This window comes from Morone saxatilis, unplaced genomic scaffold (genome assembly GCF_004916995.1).
Source record: "Morone saxatilis isolate NCDOM2014 unplaced genomic scaffold, NCSU_SB_2.0 Contig5, whole genome shotgun sequence".
In the NCBI taxonomy this organism is placed as follows: Eukaryota; Metazoa; Chordata; class Actinopteri; family Moronidae; genus Morone; species Morone saxatilis.
In genome coordinates, this window is record NW_023340095.1 from 17,006,671 (window position 1) to 17,030,798 (window position 24,128).

A 24,128-nucleotide genomic window follows, 5' to 3' on the forward strand; every position below is an offset into this window, starting at 1 on the left:
ACCCTCGGACGCTGAGGGGCCAGTGAACTCTCACTGATGTGGCCCTCCTTCAGCGAGCAGTCTGATGGCCCTGCCTGTTGGCCTTTTCTTTTTCTGCGCCCAGGAAGGCTCCGTTCTGAGTCTCTGTGTGTTCCAGTGTCCCTCAGGGGCAGGTGCCTGGTATCACACACAGTTTCAAATTCACTGCCTGCCTTTCCAATCACCTCAATGTTGTTAGGAAAGCTCTTGGCTGCCTCCATGGGCTCTGGGTTCACCAGTGGCTCCTTCAGATGCTCCTGTCTGCTGGGGGCCTCAGATGGCACCTCACTCTTCATGGTGGCAGGTCCGTCCTCAAAGGGAAAACACCAAGTGCGCTTGCATCAGTTCCTAGACGTCCATCCGCAGCATCTCACAAAACCTGAGAAAGAAGAAGAAACGAAAGGAGTTACAAGTGAACGAGCCAGGACAACATATTTAAATGACCACAATTAATAATACGTGTCCCTACATGTAACTAGAACAACAGAATATTAAAATACTGCAAAAGAATCTGATTAAAACAGAAAAGCAACTGCAAAAGCTAGGTAAGACTTAAGACTCCATGTATATTTGCAGAAGGCACATGGCTTACTACACCCTCTGCCAACAGTGGTGTTAGTTTATAGTGACAGTTGTGCACCGAAATACAGAGGCAAATTCCTTGTATGTATAAAAAAAAAAAAAAAATACCTACTTGGAAATAAACCTGATTCAGATTCTCAAGGATCTGACATAGATCAAGCTTTATATAGCTAAAACTAAAACATTAACAGATGCTTTCATCTGCCCCAATACCAATCCAGCACATTGGTTTGGACATCCCAGTTGTGTATTTTAGTTCACTCAGTTGAACACTGTATGTGTTGAATATGTATGATTCCAAAATAAAATACATTTGCTCGCTCTTCTTTGCAGTGAGCGAAAGTTTTGTGGATATTTCTATTGCAGATACCACTGTGTCATTAATCACAAAGGGTTGCATAGCTGCAGTGATGTTCACTGATATTGTCACGTAACATTAGGGACAGTGTGAAGACATTACTATATGCACATGGTGATATCACTCACAGCAGCACGCCAACCACACTTCTTGATATGTAATCAGACAACAAAATAATGCATTTGTTTTTTCAGCAGGTGATTTAGGAACATACTGTACCGACCCTGCCTCCTGTCTGTGAGTACAAGCTGGAGATACACAAGTGATGTAACACGAGAGAACAAAACCTAATAAATACTTTGCCTGGCCCATCCACATTGTTTGTTGAAACTACAAAATTCATAATTCATTCAATTTAGAAATGCTTTAAAAAAAACTCTCTAAAGTCTCTAAATGTAAAGAGTCTGTCAGTATCCCTTTGTAATTTTATCTTCATCAAAATTCTTATAAACAAAAGCCTTCCAAACATGCTAAAAATGTAAACATCAAACTACCGCATTGAAGGCATTGTATTCCTTTCGGGGGGGGGCTCCGCTGTTTCAAACCTCATAAAGACTTTAAGAATACAGGACACAGCTACATCAACTACTACAAACTTCACTTTCCATCTCTGGCACTGCCTCAGTAAAATGTAACAACAACATTCCTGGTGGTGTTTGCTGCATGGTGACTGTATCTGACTGCATTAGATTGCACAGGTCTTCATGACTGAACGCTGCACTGCATTAGTAATGCTATTACAGACAGAAAACACACTAAGCAATGTCACTTCATTATCCAATCACAACGTACAATCATAATAACATGCTGGCTGTCACTTGACCTAAAGCTGCAACTTTTCTGACAGGTCTGATGAGGTTGATGGTGTCAGGGGCCAGAAAGGAATTTAGTAAGACTGTGAAAGTATTATATATATATATACACATATATATACACATAACCACAAGCTTCATTTGGCTTTTAGGTACAACTCACTGATGAGTGAGAGTCCTTCAGATGCCACAGAGAAAGCTGCGCAATGACATGCATGAATGCAGGGGCCTCAGAGGACAACCCTGAAGGAAGAAAAAAAAAATCCCCATGCATCAAGGCTGAACAACACAAATGTGACCAAATAATGACAAGAAGAAAGAGGCAATGCGGATACTATGAAATGCGCCGGCCGCAGATAAATATACGGTGTGACAGAAATGGCAACAGTGAACCAATTCAAGATGTACGACTGAGACAGGAGCTGCTAACGACACCCCAGTGTGTCTTTCTGTCTGTGTGAAACGACAACCACTCTGACTAGGCAAGCAAAAAACAAGAGCCACACAGATGTATTTGCCCGAAACAGAGGCTAAGCATAGTTTCTACAACGCTAAACAATTACAATACGCTCGTCTGTCGGTCTGCCTGTGCCCCACAAACGCTGCTGAAGTGACTAAGGCCAGATGAACTCGTGCTAATGGAGAAAGCACACAAATACACGAAAACCCAATGGTAGTAACTTATGTGAAGGAGAGATTACTGCGAGATAGAGAATGAAAAGAAACCAGAGTGGACAGCTAGCCACCTAGCCTGACACATACTCCAGACAGAAGACAACAAAGACAACACGTACCTCCGTCTAAGTCCTTTTTTCACACTGTGTCGCCGTCCTTTTGGTAACATGTGAGGTTAAATCCTGTGGGGAAACAACGACAAGCGATAAAAAATAAAAAAAAAAAAGGTGGCAGTGGTGTGGAAATGTGAACCCTAGCTGCAGCTTGAGGCAGGGCCCTGCACAGAGACCGCGATCCGAGGACGTTTTAGTGGCCGAGATTGTGAAACTGACAACACAGTCCCGGAGCTGATCCGAGAAGCAAAATCGAAGGCAATGGGCCCTGGATGGCTAACGAGCTAAGCTAACATAAAGGCTACTTCCACTTCACTCCTCAAACACCCGATTATACTCAGACGTTTTGAGTCGCGAAGCAATCCTGTCGAATCTCAAGAGGTAGTGCGGCCTCTCTAGTATCTTTCTATTGGACAAGGTAGAAATGTCTCACTATTAGCCCTCGACGAAGTTGCCATTCCTGCCTTTCGAGGCATCCACTCTTGTTTACCCAGCAGGTCGTCTGTTCGCTGGCTCCGGCTGCAGGATTTACCCGCTGCGCCGCACGGGGGCGCCGTCAGCCGTCTGCTGCTTCACGACACTTTGCGACAGCTCCACTCAATCCCTCTTATATTTCTTTAAAAGAAGCGGAATAAATGAATCCTCTCGCCCTGTTTTGTTAGGAGAGTAGAGCACAGGTCGCTCTGTGTCCTTGTAGCTCTGTGCGCCTGTGTACTGGTGGTAATGTGAGTTTATGCTCCAATGTTTTACATTGATCACCGCCCGGGATCAGCTATACCAAATACAGGCGCGCCCACTAGTGGATGTAGGTTGGACGTGTGGAAACTACAGCACTGAACCTTAAAACATCATGTGTAATTGAACAAATTAATGGCATAGCAATGATCTATTAATCCAGAGTCATAATCAGGGGGCGTAATCTATAATACTGTGATCACTGAGGGTTAATGAGAAAGCCTAAATAATTACACCAAGTCAAAATTATTTGAATATAACATACATATAGGCAACAAATCCAGACAATGAATCATTGTTTGAGATGAGAGTGATGGCAATTTATTAACTACCGAATGGTTAAAATGTTGTTCCGAAAATTAAAAACTCACACTGACATTTCCCACTATATTCACACAATGCAGAAACAAGTATGTTTAAATATAACACCCCAGACCACATTAAAGTCTTTATTATACACAATAAAGTGACAACTGACAATATATATAAATATATGAAGAATATGTGACCCCTTAAATTGTGAGCGGTTTTACCTTCTCAAAATGCTTAATTTGATCTTTTTTTAGATGCCTGAAAAGGTACAACTATATATGCAATATTTAATCAAAGATTAGAGAAATGTCTAAATAAACATAATTTAGATGATTTTTAATTTTAATGTTTGAATACATCTCCTGTCTCAATGTCTATATTGTGACACCTGCTGTCAAACATCATGTGGAGATGAAGCTGACACTCAGCCCACATATGGCAAGAGCAATGCTTTAGGTTTAAAGATGGCACTGCTGCTCATCTGTTTATTTTTGCATGCAGTCACCATGAATGTTTGTATCTGCTGACCAGATATCTATGTTCAGTTTCAGTGATCTTAATATTTAGGATGGTAAGTTACTGAGTTTGGTGTACATGTGAGAATATTTGGGGTTGCAGCTCGTGTGAGGGTAAAGTCAATTAAAATGGATTTTTGTCTCTGATAGGTATTTTTACTGTGACAGTATGAATTTTAGTTTTCGTCAACTATTATCACAAGGTAAAGAATAAGTGGTATATATACGGTGTACTATAAAGGATATTATCCAGAGAGTAATAACATTTTATTTTCCTAATATCCTCGACTGTAAACCTAGTGCAGAGTTCACAGCTAAGATGGAGCTGAAGAAGATCTAAGGAGCCTGCTTCTGTCTCCACAGAAGAAAGAAAAGTTACCTGCTGGTAGAGAGTCAGAGAGAGAGAAGGAAGACATTACTGTGTAATAAAGTGTAGGTTTGACCTATGCCAATTTCAATGAATTAAGCTGATAATTGATAAAAAAAATAGGAACAAAAAATGTATAAAGCACAGGATTGTCAAAGTATGCAGAACAATACAAGGTGAGATCTTTTTGCAGAACATTAGTTTGTGACAGTAGATTTACACCCCAGAAGTATGAGGCAAGTTTAGGATTGGGTATAGATTAGGTGGAGAGCCTTGTCTTTTGAGATCAACAAGAGAAGCGACTGAATATAATCTCTGTAAAAGGAACAGCTGGGCACTAACACGTGAGCAAGAAAAGGAGAAATGTCTTTTTGAACTGTACATTTTCAGTATAAATCTTCTATAGACTATAAAGAAATCTTCTTGGATTATTTTGCAAAGCACTCATATTATGTTAAAAGAACCCATTTGTAGTAGAAAGGTTTTAAGTACACCCCCAGGTACTTATATTCCTCCACAGTGTCCACAGGGACCCCCTGGATGGAAACAGGGGTCACTGGTGTTTTCGCCCTCCTCAGATCCACTATGAGCTCCTTTGTCTTTGTCACATTGAGCTGCAGATGGTTCAGCTCACACCTGGTTGCCCGCTCACTCCAATGTTGACAAAGTTCCCACAAACAGCCTCCTACATCAAGCACTCTCATCACCCCCTTTTCCAATGCAAGCCAAACTACTTGTCAGAAGTCCAGTCAGAAACTTCAGAAGGTGTGCAAGACACAGTGCATAGTGTGAAGTCTGAAGTAAGGGAAGGGTGAAGAGCGAAGGGAGAGAGGACAGTCCCCTGAGCGTATGGGCCCCAGTGTGTGCTGACCCATCCCTGTCAGACCACACAGTTCTGATAGCCTGACGTACTGTGGTCATGCCGTCAGGCTAGTCAACAATCCAGACACGATGGGGGCCTCCACCTGCATCACAGTCATCTTCTCACCCAGTAGAGCCGGACGGATGGTGTTGAAAGCACTGGAGAAATCAAAGAACATGACTCTCACAGTGCATCGATCATAAGGAGCCTGAAGCTCTTTGTGGTGTGGGGACAGGTTGTCTTTGAATCGGGCTTTCACTGTCTGAAGGGATATGGATGCACATCTGCATTTGTAGAACAGCAGATGTGAACTAAAACGATCCGTAACTGGCCAAAGTCTCCCATCACAGGGACTTTCTAAGGCCTGAAAACAATGTCAAGTAGAAGTCTTTCTGTAAGATCACTTGAATTACAATATGTGCTGAAAGATTATGATGATGACCTTTTGCCTAATGATGGCAAAAAAAATACTGCCAGCTGTTTACATGACATCTTGCTGCCATTGTTGTACATGTGGGTGGATGAAAGACATTGGTATGAATTAATGGTGCATAAATCTTTATCTTTTCTTCTTACATATTTATCTTTCATTTAAATAATCAATTATGTTTTCTATTAAGTCTGTCTTCTATCATGACTGTCTTCCAGGTTTATGGCAGTTTCAAAGCCTTCACCACAACTACAGGAATATAATTCTGCACATTTATTTAGTTTTAATTGAATGAATGAATAAAATGTTGAGTTAAATGAGTCAATTTCAGTGTAATTGTAGAATTAAAACTCCTCCTAAAGCTGATTGAAACCATTCATATTAAATGTGGCTACAGCAATACAACCCTAATGTAAGGTTAGTTAGTTTAGGGTTAATGAGAAACACACGACGAGTAAAATGAACACTCCTGAGCAGCAGATGGCGGTAGAGATATCTTTGAAGCTGGTTGGTATCCACCAATCCCGAGAGATGCAGGTTGTGGGCATGAACTACTTTGACTGTTTTGCTTTCGTCTCATCGATGCTGTCCAATCAGACACCGCCAAAGCGAGACACCGCCAAGATCAGATTGTGAGACGCGCTGCTGTAGCACAGCTAGCACAGGGTGGATAGAAAGAGGCTAACAAACCATTTGCTAACTTGTGAAGTGCACCGGTAAGCCACATTTATCGACTTGTGGCTCGCTGCCCAGCTGCCGCAAAATAAACTTCTTGATGTTAGATATCTGTTTTACAAGTTGTTGTGTGTTTTTAATGTACAGCCAGCAGACAGGTGCAGCTCATTGTGGCAGTGTTGTGGGTGACAGCTGTGGATTAGCTGGCTCGTCCGCAAGCTAACCACTAGCTAGCGTATCGGCGGTTGGCTAACAAAGCGCCGGTGCTCCTGGCTTCTCAACCGTGATCGCGAGTTAGCTCGTTGCTAAAATACTCACTAGGCATTGCTAGTTAGCGAAGTAGTAGTCGCCGTTAACTTTAATCGATCCGAAGAGCAGTTGCTAACATACCGTATGTAGCAAAAGATAACGGAGTCATTAGCAGCGGTTACTTTAACGTAACGGTCGACGGTTGGACCGGTCCCATTAACGCACTGCGCTCGTGTGCTATTAAACGTTAACGTGTTTTAACTGCTTCTACCAACGGCAGTGTTCGGAAACGTCATGAAAACAAACGTTTAAAATGCGCGTTCAGTGGTTGATCACTAACGTTAACTAACGTTAATTTAACGTTAGTGATCGTAGGGGTCAGTATTTTATTCTAAATATAATAATCCGGCTAGTTGGATGTTTAGTTGGTTATAATAAACAATAAATGAGGGTTTTCTGAGTGTAGCTTTACAGCGACAGGCAGTGAGTTTCAGTTTGCTGCTGACTGATTCCCAACTGACAATGAGAAATCCATCTGTCATTAAATAAACATCAATAACCTAATTAACGTTAGCAGTAAGTAACCGGCATCACAGAAGTTGTGGTAAATGCTTTGGATTTCAGTTTTAAATGCATCATTAAATTCGGTCTGAATCAAACACATCTTGTTTCTATTTCATTGTGAACTTCGTGTTTACTTTTTCAGCTGTTCGTCCTCCTTCCATTGAAAACGATCACTTTTTATACAGCTTCAGTTCTCCACCAACAGGCAAATATCCCGACATCTCTCCCTGTATAGTGACAAAAGACGGGAGCTGCAAGAAAAAATAAACTCGAGCTAAATACTCAACACTAATAAAATATTTGATCCTTTGAATTAAGTATATAATTATAGAAAAGTACTAAGACATTTCTCAGTTTGTTTCCTGTTTGGTAGGGATTTAGACCTCCTCTTCCTCCATTCTCAAATGCCAACAACAACAGCCGTCGAAGAAACAGGAGAGTGCACTCGTAAGTGCATAATAACCACTATATTCTCTTCATTCAACCGTGCGAAATGCACACACCTTTCTAAAACGTCAACCCGTACTCAGCGTTGTTTGTAACCTGCAGCACGGAAACAATAATAGTTAAATTTGACGTGAATCCTTTCAAAACGTGCACAAGCTAACTAGCTAGCTAACGCCAGCAAGTTGCATCTGACGCTAACAGTTAGCGGTAACAGTTAGCTAGCTGCATTCAACAAAAGACTGTTCATTGCTCTCGTCGTGCAACATGAATGATGTTACTACCGCATGCGGCAGTGATACCCGGGGCCGTGTGGTGCTCTCGCTTTAATCACACGGATAGTTTTGCGCCGGTGTTGATAAAGTTATCATGTTTGAGTGACCTGTAGCAGAAGTTGGACGGCTCCTCTCCTCCGGACGTGCTCGGTACCTGAAGTAGGCCTTGTGCACACTTAGCGTAGTAAAAGTTGTGAGCATCAAGAGGTGGTTTTAAACGGGTTTCTGCTTACACGGTTCATTCAGAAAGGCCTCCTGAAGGACCAGACTGTTGAAACTGGTCGAAAATGACACATTTTCCACAGATTTAGTCTTGTAAGAAGAATACCCGGTAACTCAAGCTAACGTGAGTGATGTAGCTTTGTACAGTGTGCTGGCAGCAAGCTGTTCAAATGGGCCTCAGGAATACTGCACTTTAATTTTTACACTATTAACAATAAACTATATTTAAGCACGGGACATATCATGGAAATAATGTGATGTTTGGGTGTTATTAGAAACTTAGCACTGTCACTTAATAGTTTGCTCCTTTCTGTCTTTAGGAGTCTGAATAGTGACGAACAGAAGAACATTTTCTTTTTAACCTGAAGCTCAACTCCTCCGGTCCTTTGGGATCATGGCTAAAGATGTAAGTTGCTTTCTACATATTTTAGCTGAAACAGTAGTTTAGTTGTAGCTGATGTTAGGTGAAAGCACAGGTTGCTGTAACTTCAGACATCTCCTGTAACCTCATGTTTGTTATTCTGGATGTAATGTTGTCACTTTTGGAGTACATTAAGGTGTTGTCCTTTGCAGGCTGGTCTGATTGAAACAAATGGAGAGCTGAAGGTTTTCATCGATCAGAATCTGAGCCCTAGCAAAGGTAAACGTGTCTAGTAATTTCCTTTTTACAGCAGTTGCACACAGTTCACAGCATTTTCTGTACGTTACATACAGTCTTGGTTAACTGATTGCCTGTTCCACAAAGGAAACCCTGTTTCCAAACACACTTTCTTCATGTGTAGGCCTATGTGCTCGTAGTTGAACGATAGGGGGCAATGGAGTATCAATCAAGAGCTCCTTTCATTACTGATCTTCTCATATCTTCTATTAGGTGTCCTATCTTTGGTTACTGTCCAGCCCACCGCTGCCCCGGTGGCCAAACAGCTACTACCCAAAACTCTTGGGCCATCCAATGTGAACATTGCTGCACACATGCAACATGTGCCACACATGGTGAGTGATCCTCCACACAACTAACACACTGTGTATTGTGTAATAATCTTTGTTAACCACATTTGATAGTTTAGAATCTCTCAATAAATATAAACGTTTCTTTCTAAAGTGTTGTTGGCACACAGAATCATGTGTATATAGATTTCCTTGCTGTGTTTCTCTGCTGTGTCTTACTGTTGTGTAAGCCCCTAATTTATCATTGTGAGGTGACCGGGCGGAGGGTAGGTGGAGGCAGTTGATCCTAAGCTTATCAACTCTACAGTCAGCAGGATTACACCCATCATCCCATTATATACATGGAATGTATACATAACGGGAATCAGCTTAGATATCACCCTAGTGAAGGAATAGATCACCTATCTTCTAGATGCTTCATATTACTATTGGGGATGTACAATTCAAGCAATTTCTTTAATCGATCATTGACTATATTCATAACCTATAATTGATGAATCAATTAATGGAATGTGTTATTCCTCCATTAATACTTTATAAAACCAAGTGCATGTGGCTGTTTCTGCAGCACAATCCAAATATGTTGAGCATTTGAACCTTAAATAATGCTAATCAAAGGGAGATATTTTTGAGTTACCCATTAAAAGAATTGTCCTGCTTCTGCTCAACCCGAAATTCAAAAAACGTCCAAACAAATTTAAGGGACTAATCAATAATTGTAGTTTGTAGTTGAGGGTAACTGCATGCAGCGTTCCAATTATTATGAGCTCAGCAGAAAAAAAACAAACAGAAATCAGTGAAGCTGTCGAAGACATCAACCTGTCTCTGTGTCAATAAGACAAAATAGATAATTGCAGAGTTCTGAAAGGGGAAGGGGTGTCTCACCAGGTTCCACCATGGTGAAGGTCAAAATCATTCCCATAACTAGTGACTATTCTGGTCTCTGAACACCAGCCGTCTGGCAAAGAGCTAGCAGAGGATGCAATTCCTGAGAAGACTAAAGCGAGCAAACCACGCCCCTAATCCTTCCAAATGTTGAAGCCTCATATTGGATTTAGATGAACTTTACACAGAATGGACACTGGATTTTGTCCCACATCACTGATATTGAAAGTGCATTAGGAAAGGATCCTTTACTGGCCAGTTTGAACAGGAGGAATGATTACAACAGGCAGAACCTGTTTTAATGTCATGGGTTTGATGTTTCCTTTCTTTTGCTCCGTCCATTGTAGGTGATTGGAACACCCCAGAGGCCTACGGTATCCAATACCATTTTGGTAAACAGTCCACATACACCGAGTTCCCAGTTCCTCACTCAGAGTCAACCATCTGATGCTTCTCCTTGGTCATCAGGGTAAAGTTTATAAGTGTTTTTACCATATGTAAGTTTGACATGTTAAACATTGGGTTTGGTGTGAAAATTTGAATGTGTGGGATTTGTCCTGTCTACAGAAAACGTGGTAAGAAAGGGGAAAAGAACGGGAAGGGCTTGAGGCATTTCTCCATGAAAGTGTGTGAGAAGGTGCAGAAGAAAGGAGTAACCACCTACAATGAAGTGGCAGATGAACTGGTCGCAGAATTCAGCTCTTCAGACAACCACATGTCACCCAATGACTCGGTGGGGGCTGCATTTTCTCACAATGATGCAAAACTGTTTAACACTGAACAGAACCATTTGTTGTTGTTAAGTATAGTGCTAGATTTTACAATTCTCTTTAAAATCTTTTGTTAATAATTTGAATCTTGTCTTTCCATTTTAGCATGTGTATGACCAGAAGAACATTCGGCGGCGTGTGTACGATGCACTCAATGTGCTCATGGCCATGAACATTATCTCGAAAGAGAAAAAAGAAATCAAATGGATTGGCCTTCCCACCAACTCAGCGCAAGAGTGCCAAAACCTCGAGGTAGAAACACCGTGAAGACCACTGTTACAGTAGCTTGTGTTGGAGATAAGGTGGAGAGTTGATAATTCTTAATCATTATTCCTTTTTTATTCAACTGTAGGTGGAGAGACAAAGGCGGCTGGAGAGGATTAAGCAGAAACAATCACAGCTTCAGGAGCTCATACTGCAGGTGAGAACATACTGAGTGCCTACTTGTGTGTTCAGGATGGTCTTCTTCACGTGTAGCCTCTGTAGCTATGATGGGAGCTCTGCTGGGGATGATTACTCATTGGGACCAACAACATCAGGAAAGTTAAATAATCATTTTTTTCTTCTACCCTTCAGTAAAGCACCATTGTTCTCATGGTGTCTGTGAGCACAAGAATATACATATTATTGTTGTTATTACGTGCATTATTTAATATTAGGTGTACCTAATAAACATTGTCAACCAGTTATAGTTGACATGTATATAAATAGGGTGGACAAAAAAGATAAGAATTGGATTGCATTAGAGTGTACCTAATAAAGTAGTCACTGAATTCACAAACAGTTACTTAATACAGCTTCATAATGCACATCACATCTATTAGTGCTATCGTGGTGATACGCTGTATATACATAGTAGTGCAGGAGTATAAATCCAGCTAAAACATTGTGAAGAATGTAGCAGACATGTTTTTTTTTTTTTTTTTTTTTTTAAAATGATGAATGTGCTCTTAATCTAAACTGAAGGCTTCTTGCAGCTGCTTCAAAGTTTTCATCTTTCTGCGATCTTGTCTTACAGCAAATAGCTTTTAAGAACTTGGTTCAGCGGAACAGACAGACAGAGCAGCAGGCAAACCGACCTCCACCTCCCAACTCCATCATCCACCTTCCCTTCATTATTGTCAACACCAGCAAGAAAACTGTCATCGACTGCAGCATCTCTAATGACAAGTATGTGGTGGTTTTCATTTTCAGCATTTAAAGTTCAACATTATCTCCACCATCCTGTGCTGTACTCATAACCTTTACCATTCTACTGAATATACACTCAAGCACAGTCTTTCAGTAAAAACTCCTTAAAGATCTATTGGGAATAAATTGGGGGGGAAAAATGATAATTCACCATTTCCTGTTTCTCCTCTTTCTCATCTACAGGTTCGAGTATTTGTTCAATTTTGACAGCATGTTTGAGATCCACGACGACATCGAGGTGCTGAAACGTATGGGCATGGCCTGTGGTTTGGAAGTGGGAAAGTGTTCTCCAGAGGATCTGAAGGTTGCACGTAGCCTGGTGCCGAAAGCTCTGGAGCCCTACGTTATAGGTCAGTGCCACAGCCCCTAGTGAACCACACGCTCATTTTGAGTTATTGGTCAGTTGCTCATAAAGTAGTTTTAATACAAGCTAAATAACCATTTTCCTGTTTTATATTAAAAGCCTTTTTCTTGTTGAAAAATAGAAAGCCTCGTGCAGCCTTAGACACTACCACAACTGTGCTTGTTTGTTGTGGTCTAGAACATTTTTCAGCGATTTATTTATTTTTTTGGTCAGTGGATCAGTTTTAAAAAATGCAAATGAATGAATAGTAAAAAAGGAAGCAACCACAGTCAACTGGTTAGAGTACTCATACATTACAAAATCACAGGTTTTGAAGGAAGAAGCTTTATGTAGAGCATGACCGACATATTGGTCTGCCGATATTATTGCCCTATTGCAGACATATCGGTATCATTTCAAATAAATAAAGACACTGTTGTTGTTATTAGAAGAGAGAAGAAAGACACTCCTGGCTGCTTAATCGTGGGATAACCTGATACACGATGCCTTTAAATTTATATTTGAGATTTTTTCCATTGCTGGCTGGATTAACTTTGTGAACGACAAACGTAGACAAAGTTAGAGAGGATAATGTTAACAGGATGTTAACTAAACATTGTACGACACCTGTCAGTCAGCATATTCAGCGAGGCTGACCGCAGAAGAGAGTGATGACTTCATTTCTCATCAGTCTTCCTTCTTTACCTTGATGTATTTTCTTTTTCCCAGAGATGGCAAAGGGTCCCATCAGTAACGTCTACATCACTGGAGGGTCCTCTGCCAATGGAGCCCGTTACCCTGCAAGGTGAGAGGTCTAACCTGTAACTCAACCTGTGGATGTGACAGAAAGCAGATGCTGTTATGCTCCATCACCTCATTAATTAACTTATTATTTAACTTACTCAAACTTCCTCTCCTTGTAGTGATGGCTGCACTGATGGCACCATGGCCTCCAGCTCGAATGACTCTCACTACAGCGGGTCTCGCGTCGAGACTCCAGTGTCTTATATGGGGGATGATGATGACGAGGACGAGTATGATGAGAATGATGATGAAGACTAACCTGTCTACGCCACGCCACTCCAACAAGCACAGTCCTTCAAACCACCTTCACCGTGGGAATTTAGTCCCTTTCTTGTGTGTGCTTCTTCAACCTTTTCCCCTGTTTCCCATGCCTGTATTTCTGTCTGGCTTTCTCAGGGGTGTAGATGAATATTGAAAGAACAGAGGTGTATATTGCACCTATCTTTTTTCTGCTCCTGAATCACGTGCACCTGCACCACAGCTCTGGGGGAGGTGTCGTCCAAGGGAACTGTAGTCTGTGGCCCGGCCACCACGCTGGAGTCTTTGTATGTCTAATCCACTTCTCAATAAGCCATCCCACTAAAAAGAAACCTCTGTAAAACCTACTGCTGTTGGAGAATGTATAATGTACTTGTTTGAATAGTTATTCCTATTATTTTGCAATTACATATGGCAAACATGATGATGATCAAAATGTTCCAAGATGGCCAAAGTGTTTGCCTTTAACATGCTGTGTTAGTGCAACACCATGGATTCTGAATGGCCTAATACAGTTGCCATGGCATCCCAGGATGGGGCTCCATCACATGTGTTGATACTTTTTATTTTGTGTTCTGGGCAATAATTTTTTGAGATAGTTTCTTATCCCCCATTGTGTTGGGCTGGCTTCCTTCTGTTCTGTAGGCAGCTGCTTTCCTGATCTTGTTTGCTAGTTTTGTTTCATTTTGTATTCTGGAGTTGAGGAATTCTCCATCACCGCCCTGTTAACGCCTTGGTAGTGTTTACAAAATAATGGCACCAGCAAGGTAAAGACTTTTATAACCCAGGCTCCTAATAGGTAAATAAGCTTTTTTTGTGAATTACGTATATGAATCCTACGACGATTGTAGCTTATAGTATCCTTTAGAGGCCAGTGTAAAGATAGACCTTCAAAAATTATTGATGTAAGAAAAAATGTGGTTGCATAGGTCTTTATGTACTCCCTTCAAAGATCTCCCTTTTAAAACTTAGCAACACATGTACTGACTCTCCAAATACTTTTTCTGTAATCTAATATAAGTTTGCAAATTAAAATATAGATTGTTTTAATAATTTTGTATTGATAATTCATGTGGGGTTTATACAGAAACCGGGTTATTTGTGTCAAGCCCGAAGCAATGAATATTTATAATTAGCTGGAAGAAGTCATACCTCTCAAGATTATAAATGTTTATTTTTCCATTTCAACTAAGGCTTTTTACAAATTGTCCCAGCAGATGTATTCCTGGTAAAGGGATGTTTCAGTTTTCAAGAGAACTGAACTGATTTGGGAGTCGTGGTTCTTTTAAAAAAAAAAAAAGAAAAAGACCCACGGATTAAGGCGGGTCCCTAGACTTGCCTGTGCTGCAGAAAGGTGGGCTTGGGCAAGCGTCTGTCTGCTTGTCAGAGAAAAGCCACGGGGAAACTACGTGCTAGACAGTCAAGAAGAAGATGGCTATGAGGTGAGAACAATTGATTATATGCTCCTTTACTCACCATGCCATTGGTCCTAATATTATGCAACCATAATGTCAGCATTTAATTACAATTTTAATGTACAGACGTATTTACAAGTGCAGTTGCTGACATTGAGACGGGGCCCTGTTTTTTTTAAATTAGGTGTGTCCAAATGTTTTTGACATGGAGAACCGATAAGGGCCCAAATGAAGCACATGCTGCAGGCACTGGATGGTTTGGGAGCTGTTTGCATAATACGTCTGATCTAAGGCAGCAAAACGTGTCAATGCACGACATTTAAGCTCCCTTTTCCCCTCAGTTGCACATGTTTGAAAGGAAGGTTTGTTTAAAAAAAAAAAATTAAAAAAAATCTTGACCACTGACCACCCACAGTACCTTTAAAGAGTTATTGGTGGCTGTAATCATTCCTCATGCCCACGCTGGCTGCAAAGAGATCTGTTCCTAGGGCAATTTAAATTTAAGCAGGACAAAATGCACGGACCTCGTTCTATATATTCGGTTATTCAGCTATATATATGATATGAGATATAATAATAATATACTGACTTGCATACAAAGTGGACTGTGGACTTACACTGAATTTGATTTTTGACCAGATTTCTGTGCAGCAAATGTGGACAGGAGGATTGATTACAGCAACCAATAATTCTTTATTTTCCATACAAAGTAATATGTAGTATGTAAAGTTTTTTTTATTTAAATGAGAATTAAATTTATTTTAAAACTATAAACTCATTCAAATGTATTGAGATTATCTGTAGGCCTCCCAGTTGATCACAAACATGATTGCTTTTTCCAATCTGACTTTAGCTTTTAATATCCAGCAACTGCTTGATTAGCTTCTACATGAATTTTCCACTGCTAACTGTGATTTCCCAGTTGATTGACTGGTGATACTCCAGCTGCATATGCTGCCTGTGTTCTTCTATTCCAGCATGTGCTCGCACACTTTGTCTGGGGCATTAGGGTGTTAATGGATTACCGCAAGGTGTTGACTCAGGTGTGTGTGTGTGTGTGTGTGTGTGTGTTTGTGTGTGTGAACGAGGGTGGTACAGTGCTCAAAGTGTGCTGGGATCTAGTTGAGACGCCAATCTCCAGTTCCCATTTCTCTGCCACTACGCCGTGATCCGTCTCCCGTTGTCTCCCCCTTGCTTCATCCTTTTACTGCCTCACCCCTGCACTTTAGTAAGCAGCATTTATTCTGTTTTCTCTTTGCAATGTCTCCTCTTTGCGCTGCCTAACAGTCACCTACCCTCAACATGGATATTGGAGGACTGACCACAGTGGTAGCGAATTCTGCTTACATCAATGCCCGTGGAAGCATTGATGGCTCTAATGCAGCAGCTCGGGATAAGAAGTACCATTCTCGCCTCAAACTGCCCCACATCACTGTGTGTGAGGGCCTGAGGGATACCCTGGATTTGAACTTTGACACAGTCTGCAGGGAACAGCCTATCGGAAAACGCCTCTTTAGGGAATTCTTGAATGCAAATCAAGAGTATCATGGGTCTTGCCGTCTGTGGAAAGACATCGAGGACTATGACCTGGCGGAGGATTCTGACAGGGCAAAGAAGTCCTCAAAGATTGTCCAGCGGTACATGGAACCCTCTGCCAAATACTACTGCCCGTTCCTGCCTGAAGACATCATAGCCAAGGTGAAGGAAGGCCTGGAGGCTGCGGGCGATGATTTGTTTTCCGCAGCACTGACTACAACGTTGAACTATCTGCGGGAAGCCCCCTATACTTTCTTCATGGAGAGCTTGTTTCTGAAGAGGTACCTGCAGTGGAAGTGGCTTGAGATGCAGCCCATGGATGCGGACTGGTTCTTAGACTTCCGTGTGCTGGGGAAAGGTGGGTTTGGAGAGGTGTCTGCCTGTCAGATGAAAGCCACAGGAAAACTGTATGCCTGTAAGAAACTCAACAAGAAGAGGCTGAAGAAGAGGAAAGGCTATGAGGTGAGAACAATATGTTTAGTGTCTGACACATTTGTGCCTTTTATTGATAAGCCTGCAGTGAGAATAAGTTCTGTGTAAATATATGAAAAGTAGATCTCTTCTTGTGAAATAATTGAATGTTAAATGTAAAATATGGCCCTTGCTCTACTTAAGAAAGCCTCAGTTTATACAGTGTGCCCACAGCAGGACTATGGTTGTTGCGTTTCCGTGCATTAGATTTAATAGAAACGGAAGGCTCTTTTAATTGCATGCAATGATTTGATTAATAAAGGTATTTTGTTGGCTTTATGTTCCAGAGAAAGTGCCCTGCGATGGTGCTAATCGTCTTTGTCCCTGCCTCTGTCTCGTTTGGCTTTACCCTGCAGTATTAAACAACTGAGACAGGGATAGAGTGATTACTGGGAGCTTTAGTGGAAAGCTCTTCTGAATGGAACTTCTTGGCACAGTTATATCTTGCCCTTGATTTGTCTGAGGTCATTCTTTGAAATGTACTTAAATCTCTTTTTTCAAATGGCATGTATATATTCTTCTTCAGCCCGACGGCAAAAAAAAAATTCCCTTTAGTTTTTCTCCTATGCCTCTGTACCAATGTTTTTCAAAACTGCCTTTCCCAATTTCCTCCTGTAGGGGGCGATGGTGGAGAAGAGGATTCTTGAGAAGGTTCACAGTCGCTTCATTGTGTCACTGGCGTACGCCTTCCAGACAAAGGACGAACTTTGTCTGGTCATGACCATCATGAATGGAGGAGACCTCAAGTAACTTCACATTATGAAAAACTCATGTTTCAAAGCACAAACGAACAGATTCAGGCTCATGTTCCTTGTGCTTCTATGTTACTATTTTATTCACAGCCTGTGTAATTTTCCAACAGGTGTGCGGTCAACCAAAAGACTGATGACTGAGAGAGATTACTTAATGTTTCCCAAAGTGGAAATACATTTAACACTCGCCCAAATGTGCAAATCCCTAACTACAGTGTCTGTACAGTGGGATGAATTTAATGTAATACTATGCACATTTGGTTGCTTTTAACAGCTGAACTGTTGCGTGTCTGTAGACAGACACGGGGCAGTTTCATGTGTGTTAGAGACGGTATATCACTCAGTTATCAGAATCAGAATCAGAATCAGAAATACTTTAATAATCCCCGTGGGGAAATTACTTGAAAGGTGGGTANNGGAAAAACAAGAGGAGAGGGGAGTTACAGTTTATGAGAGGAGATACCCGCTCACAGTCAGTTATTGAATATACACTGCATGCTTTATACAAATGTTAGCTGCTATTCTCAAGAGACATAGGCCTAGAACTTCATTTTGATCACAAGTATATCCCATAGTGGTTCCTCAAAAAGAATCTGTCATTTAAAGTCACATTATCAAAATATTTTCAGTCGCTGTGAGATGTAAACCCACGTAACAACAACATATTGGCACATTGTGTATATTTAATGCTGCAAATATATGCAGATGACATACCTTTTACGCATGACGGGACAAAAAGCTCACCTGTTCTATGTTCCCTGAAGGTACCACATCTACCTGGTGGATGAGAGCAACCCAGGGTTTGAGGAGCCCAGAGCCTGTTTTTATATAGCTCAGATCATCCAAGGCTTGGAGCACCTCCACCAGAAAAGAATCATCTACAGAGATCTCAAACCAGAAAATGTGCTGCTTGATAATGATGGTAATCACGTTTTAGCCAATACTGGAACAACAAACCGCTATCGTTTATGTGTAATTAATAGCTAATTAAGATGTCTTTATGTTGTCGACCAGGAAATGTGCGTATATCTGACCTGGGTCTTGCTGTGGAGCTAAAAGAAGGCAAAACAATGACCAAAGGATATGCTGGGACACCAGGTGGGCCTCATCTGTATCTACAGAGTAGTTTCTTACATAGAGGTGTAATTTTACTGCTGAGATGCTTAATCAGAATTTCTTTTCCCATTGTTTGACTTTTGCTCTTGCAGGGTACATGCCTCCAGAGATGCTGAAAGGAGAGAAATATGACATGTCGGTCGACTACTTCACTTTGGGAGTGACCCTATTTGAGTTCATGGCTGCTAAGAACCCATTCAGAAACAGAGGGGAAAAGGTTAGCCTCCTTTTATTGAACCTTGAGCTTTGCAACAAAAATGGCTAACTTTGAGAAATAAGATGATGCAAATGAAGAATGTTTGTTCCCTGTTCAGGTTGAACGGGAGGAGATGAAAGAGCGCATGCTGACACGAGTGGTGGAGTATCCAGACAATTTCAGCGAGCACGCAAAGTCGCTCTGTGATGGGCTGCTCGCCAAAGAGGTCGACCAAAGGATGGGTTTTAAGAACGGATGCTGTGATGAGCTCAGAGCACACCCATTCTTCAGTAACCTCAACTGGAGGAAACTGAATGCAGGTGCAGTCTATTTCCTATACTTTCTTATCTTGGGTTGTGTGTAACATCTATAATAACTTAACAAAATAAAAAGCTTATATTTCCTTTTAGACCCTGAAAATGGCTTTAATGTCTGTTTCTCCCATCTCCAGGTATTCTGCCCCCTCCTTTTGTCCCTGACCCTAAAGTGGTGTACGCTAAAAGTCTGGATGACGTTGGGGCTTTCTCTTCGGTGAAGGGAGTGGCCTTGGAGGATCCTGACAAGACCTTTTTTGATGAGTTTTCCTCAGGCAACATCCCCATCCCCTGGCAAGAGGAGATGATCGAGACAGGCATTTATGGAGAGCTCAACGTTTGGGGTCCTAATGGCAGCGTCCCCGATGACCTTCGCAGGGAGTCCATTCTAGAGCAGCCAGCCAAGTCATCGACCTGCTGCACATCGTAAAGTAATTGAAACACCTTGAAATTACATCAACCATCCAGTGTGCAGACTTGTAGTTCTTCAGAACATGAAGATGCAAATACTCTGATGGCAGAGTTGAAACTGTTTGAGACTTTAAAAGTTTAATAGTGAATGCAGGAAACAACCAGAACAGAATGGAGGTGGATTTTCAACCTGGAATTTAAGAGTTAAGAAAAAAAACAGAAATGTATTGACATTGTATCCTACGACCGCACCCTTCACACTCTCTCTTCATCTTCTCTTTCTTTCTGTCTCTCAATCTGTTCACTCTCTTCTCTGTGTGTAATGTGTTAAATTATTGTAATGCTTTTAGATCTAAAATGCATTTTAAAAATCATGTTTTTAAGCAGGGGTTTAGTTATGTGGTATGTCTGGTGCTAAGTGACAGTCACATGTTGAACATGTAAAATGTTAATTTCCCTCTATTGCATATGTGCTCCTATAGAGTGTATGCCATTTAATGGAAATCGATTTTGTTTCTTTTTGAGTTTACTATCCCTTAGTTTGACTATGTATAGCTAAATTAACTGCTGATGTTGAAATACCAAAAGCTAAGACTCCAGATACGCAAAGTTTCATACTTTTTGAAAACAATTTTCTTATGTTTACCTTATGGTTCATAATTGACTCTTTGCACGGATAGCCAAGAGCAGAGCACCTTTGACAAAGGTTTATGTATTATAGTGTAGTTGTTATGAGACAAATTTGAATGTAGAGAAATGTTACCAGCAAATCAATTTATTTTTAATAACAGCAAAAGATGAATAAATCCAGAAATATTAAATGTATGAAAAAGTACTGGCAAATAAAATAGCTTATTGAAATGGAAATTTGATCAGGAGCTTCATTTCTGCTTGACCACAGTTATAGCACTTTCCAGGAATGTCACATCAAAACCAGACTTTTCTCTACATGGATTTAAATCAGCAAGATAAAAATGGAATTTTCCTGTTTTCCTCAAAATTTAAACACAAACCCTTTGAACATCTCAGGAAATCTCCACCTCCGTTGTCACACCTTTGCTGTGGCCTTGTATATCCTCACCTCCTGCTGTGGGAGCTCAACAAGCAGCGTGCTGTCGAAACTGCTCTTAAAGCACTCTGTGAACCTCAGATCTGACTGGAACCGGATTTTGTTGGCCCACAGCAGCGTTGTTCGACTTCCTGGTCGGCAAAAGTGATGCATGGTCTCCAGAAGTTCTTCAAGGTAGTTGTGGTGATAGACCACATCAGCTGCAAGCACATAGTCATAGTGGTAGAACGGGTAGGGAAAATCACGCCCCAGGTCCTGACCCCAGGTAAGAGCAGCCACCTGAGGGGTGTAGCGCGACCGGCCCTTGGTGTTCCGGAGAAGGTTAAAGGTCAGATTAGACAAGATGTCCGGCAGGTCAGTAGCTGTCACCCAAGCACCTGGAAAAGAGCACAGAATAAGGCAGCTGATAGACAGAAAGACACCTTTATAGCTACGATAACAGCGTGGCTCTAGTAGTGCAATGTCGGTCTGATGGTTGTTTGGTCCACCACTCATGAACAACAACTATTGGATAGATTGCCATGCAATTCTGAGCAGACATTTGTGGTCCTGTGAAGATGAATCTGAATGAAGAGATTATAAAGGAAACGGTCAAAAATACTGTTAAAAAACAGTAAAATAACAGTATGAATAGATGTTTTATTTCATAGAGAATAAAATTATACTTATGTTTCCACTGCATGATTAATGGAAAGACCAAAGGAGGCCACATCAGTCCAATAATCACTCTGTTTCTCAAGATATCTTCACAACTACTGGCCTGATTGTGATGCAAAAATTTTGGTGTGGGTGGAAAGTCATGGTCCTCAGATAATGAATCCCAGTGTTTAAGTGACCCTCTGATGTTTCCGTAAGGCCAAAATATACATTTTGGACAAAAGATGAGCAGATACCCGTAAAATATTCAGTGCATACGTATGCACCCAAGGGAATAAACAATGGCACCACAATCACAACTGTTCTGTCGGCATTTCCATGTAATCGCATTAAAACTGGCACAAAGCCCGGTATGAGTTATGTTGGTACTCAGGACTCCAGTGTCAAGACTTACTGGTGTCTTGTGAAAGTTATTATTTCATACATACAGCACATATTGTGCTAAGTGCAAATGGACTTCATTATCATAGACTTACCAAGCAGACTGGCCACTATTGAGAGCAAGCCGGTTCCAGCTCCAATCTCCAGCACCGCTTTGTCCATCAGGCTCATTTGTTGCTGGTTATTCTCCAAAAACTGGCACAAAGCTATTGCCTGCAAAGGAAATTCTCATCATCATCATTAACCAGGTATGCACAGACACATACAGTAGTGGCAGGTCATACCCCAGGCCAGATCAGAGCACCATAAGTATCCATAGACTCGCGGATGCTGATGTCATGACCAGCGAAGTAAAAAGACTCCTTTCCCAGCGCGTAGTAAACACTTGGCTCCCAGATGTTCCTCCTGTCCAAAGCCTCTCCTGCCATCACCTTTTGGTCTGTTAACGCTGTAGAGGAGAGTGTTAGAGGAATAGTTGGGTTACAGTTCGGCATAAAAGATCAGTGTGGCAAATCTACTTTGAGAAAAAATCTGAATGATTTTCCATCTGCAATACAGAAACTAGACAAGTCATGGCAGTACAGAATACAATACATGCAATTTAAAGTGACATACTCTTGATTTTTCAATCCAAAATTACCTTCATCTGTGGTCCCCTGCTCCACCTTTAGTTTCCCATCCTGTTTTGTGTCCTCCAATTCCTTTTTATTTCCAAGATGCTTCTGTGGGACGGGTTGGCTGACTGTGGACAATCTCTCCATGACCACTAAAGACTGTTGAAGGAAAAGTAGTAGCATTTTCTGTGACATGAGTATCATTACAGTGTGGCTTTTGATTACAATCAAGACATGTTAAAGGGGCACTCCAACTTTAGTAGTATTGTACTTCTAAAAGCTGGGGGGCTTACAAGAGACAGATTAAAAAAGAAAAGTCAGAATTGGTGCAACAGAGGCCGTCTTATACACCCCATTATGGGTCAAGGTTAAGAAAAACCAGGACCCTACATTTCCTATAATGCAACTCATTAAAACTCTCCCTGCCTGGTAAACACACACTTCTTTCAAACCCAACACTTCCAGTTTGTAACAAGCTTTCCATTAAAATCATTAAATAGCTATATATAGCACGTCTTTTCGATTTAAGCAAAACATGTTAAATAGTTTATAACAGCAAATGTTCAGACATGTATATACTGTATGTTTTACTATATGAAATTTTTTTTACTCTACCTCTTAAAACCCACTGAGCAACATATCAAAACCTTATTATATAATAATTCTAATATTATATTATAAGAAGTGTTATAATAATCAGTCTCACATAACTGAAATGCTCTGCAGTATATGTGTTCAGTGTATCCACCTTGTTGGTCAGCTGCATATCTTTTCAGTTATTTATATAATAACAAACGTTTGCATTGTTGATGATTCTCTGGTTAGACATTGTGTATTTTGAATGTGCTTGTTAAACGGTTTGTGTGTCTGTGACTTATTTTAAGATCAGTAACAGCTGAAATGGGTTCAGAACGGACTAGTTTTAGTCCACTGGTCCCTTTGACTGCCACTAGACTCCAGTCCGGAGCCCAGAAGCTGGTTAAACCCCCAGGTTAACAAACAAGGATACAAATGACACACTGGGTTGCTCTTTAACTCAGAGGCACATCACATTCAGCTGGATCCCCATGCAAATATGAAGGATAAAGTTTGATATCATTTAAAAACAATTACTGTCACCTGAAGTATGAAAGTGACAATCCACTGAAAAATTAAAAACACAAAAAGCCTTTAAATATGTGTCTACTCAGAATGTCTGAAACATACCTGTATGAAGCGTGGTCTCCTATTTCCCTTTTCCCAGTGTGTCTGCTCGTCTCTCTGCTGTGTTCTTGTGTTTATAGAAGCAGCATCGTCTGTGACACACCCCTGAGCGAGACAGGGGTCTCTGAGAGACAGAAACACAGAGAGATAAACATTCCTCACCCCTCCCAGCACTTAACATCAACTTTAATTGTCAGTGTTTATATTCTGTATGTTACTGTAGAGCCATCATTTAGTTTCCTTCAAAGATTCTGCAGAAAGCTTCTTGTTATTTCTTCCTCTCATCCTTAACGAACCAGACATCTGGCTGTAAGTATGAGTTCCAGGTAGGGCTGTGGGGACATGCAAACATTTGAGAACATGAATTCACACTGTGCACTCTACCAATATATTTGCATATTTATGTCTATCCTGCAGGATAAACATAAATATAAACATAGGGAGGGTTATGAATGTGGTTTGTTGTGGATGTGTGAGATGGATGTAAGCCACCTGGCATTCCCCGAGGAGAGTGGTGTTAATTTCTAATGCAATCAGCAGGAGAGTAAGGAAACTGTTTACCAAGGACTGACCTGGAACTGACACT

The 24,128-nt window shown here is 41.0% G+C and overlaps 3 protein-coding genes across 6 annotated transcripts; 2 read left to right on the plus strand and 1 right to left on the minus strand.

Moving 5' to 3' along the window:
• The first annotated feature begins 6,355 nt into the window (after positions 1-6,355).
• On the plus strand, positions 6,356-13,954 carry tfdp1a (transcription factor Dp-1, a). Of its 4 annotated transcripts, none has more exons than XM_035677012.1 (12): positions 6,356-6,495; positions 8,529-8,614; positions 8,782-8,848; positions 9,080-9,201; positions 10,389-10,510; positions 10,609-10,774; positions 10,917-11,063; positions 11,164-11,232; positions 11,830-11,981; positions 12,186-12,352; positions 13,075-13,150; positions 13,269-13,407. In XM_035677012.1, the coding sequence occupies exons 2-12, from the start codon at positions 8,603-8,605 to the stop codon at positions 13,405-13,407; spliced, it is 1,239 nt and encodes a 412-aa protein (XP_035532905.1). In that variant the 5' UTR covers positions 6,356-6,495; positions 8,529-8,602. The 4 variants fall into 4 exon arrangements, with proteins under 4 accessions (XP_035532905.1, XP_035532904.1, XP_035532907.1 ...); XM_035677011.1 differs by lacking the exon at positions 6,356-6,495 and adding an exon at positions 7,574-7,714 and having other exon boundaries at positions 13,269-13,954; XM_035677014.1 differs by lacking the exon at positions 6,356-6,495 and adding an exon at positions 8,127-8,145.
• A 2,083-nt stretch (positions 13,955-16,037) lies between these two features.
• Positions 16,038-20,678, plus strand: LOC118338752 (rhodopsin kinase GRK1-like). Its single transcript, XM_035676063.1, has 7 exons — positions 16,038-16,820; positions 17,448-17,575; positions 18,346-18,503; positions 18,596-18,679; positions 18,790-18,914; positions 19,012-19,213; positions 19,345-20,678. The coding sequence occupies exons 1-7, from the start codon at positions 16,125-16,127 to the stop codon at positions 19,635-19,637; spliced, it is 1,686 nt and encodes a 561-aa protein (XP_035531956.1). The 5' UTR covers positions 16,038-16,124; the 3' UTR covers positions 19,638-20,678.
• On the minus strand, positions 20,561-23,604 carry zgc:172067 (S-adenosylmethionine-dependent methyltransferase domain-containing protein). Its single transcript, XM_035676064.1, has 5 exons — positions 23,546-23,604; positions 22,366-22,498; positions 22,010-22,173; positions 21,821-21,938; positions 20,561-21,064 (listed from the first exon to the last, which is right to left on the minus strand). The coding sequence occupies exons 2-5, from the start codon at positions 22,484-22,486 to the stop codon at positions 20,667-20,669; spliced, it is 801 nt and encodes a 266-aa protein (XP_035531957.1). The 5' UTR covers positions 22,487-22,498; positions 23,546-23,604; the 3' UTR covers positions 20,561-20,666.
• Between the last annotated feature and the right edge of the window lie 524 nt (positions 23,605-24,128).

Bases quoted from the DNA above. Each gene is read 5' to 3' on its own strand.
- tfdp1a (XM_035677012.1), top strand. The intron at 10,775-10,916 runs GTGGGGGCTGCA...TTTCCATTTTAG, and splicing joins ACATGTCACCCAATGACTCG to CATGTGTATGACCAGAAGAA. The intron at 11,233-11,829 runs GTGAGAACATAC...CTTGTCTTACAG, and splicing joins TTCAGGAGCTCATACTGCAG to CAAATAGCTTTTAAGAACTT.
- LOC118338752 (XM_035676063.1), top strand. From the start codon at position 16,125: ATGGATATTGGAGGACTGACCACAGTGGTAGCGAATTCTGCTTACATC. The intron at 18,680-18,789 runs GTGGGCCTCATC...TTGCTCTTGCAG, and splicing joins AGGATATGCTGGGACACCAG to GGTACATGCCTCCAGAGATG. The intron at 19,214-19,344 runs GTGCAGTCTATT...TCCCATCTCCAG, and splicing joins CTGGAGGAAACTGAATGCAG to GTATTCTGCCCCCTCCTTTT.
- zgc:172067 (XM_035676064.1), bottom strand. From the start codon at position 22,486: ATGGAGAGATTGTCCACAGTCAGCCAACCCGTCCCACAGAAGCATCTT. The intron at 22,174-22,365 runs GTAATTTTGGAT...TCTCCTCTACAG, and splicing joins GCAGGGGACCACAGATGAAG to CGTTAACAGACCAAAAGGTG. The intron at 21,939-22,009 runs GTATGACCTGCC...TTTCCTTTGCAG, and splicing joins GTGCTCTGATCTGGCCTGGG to GCAATAGCTTTGTGCCAGTT.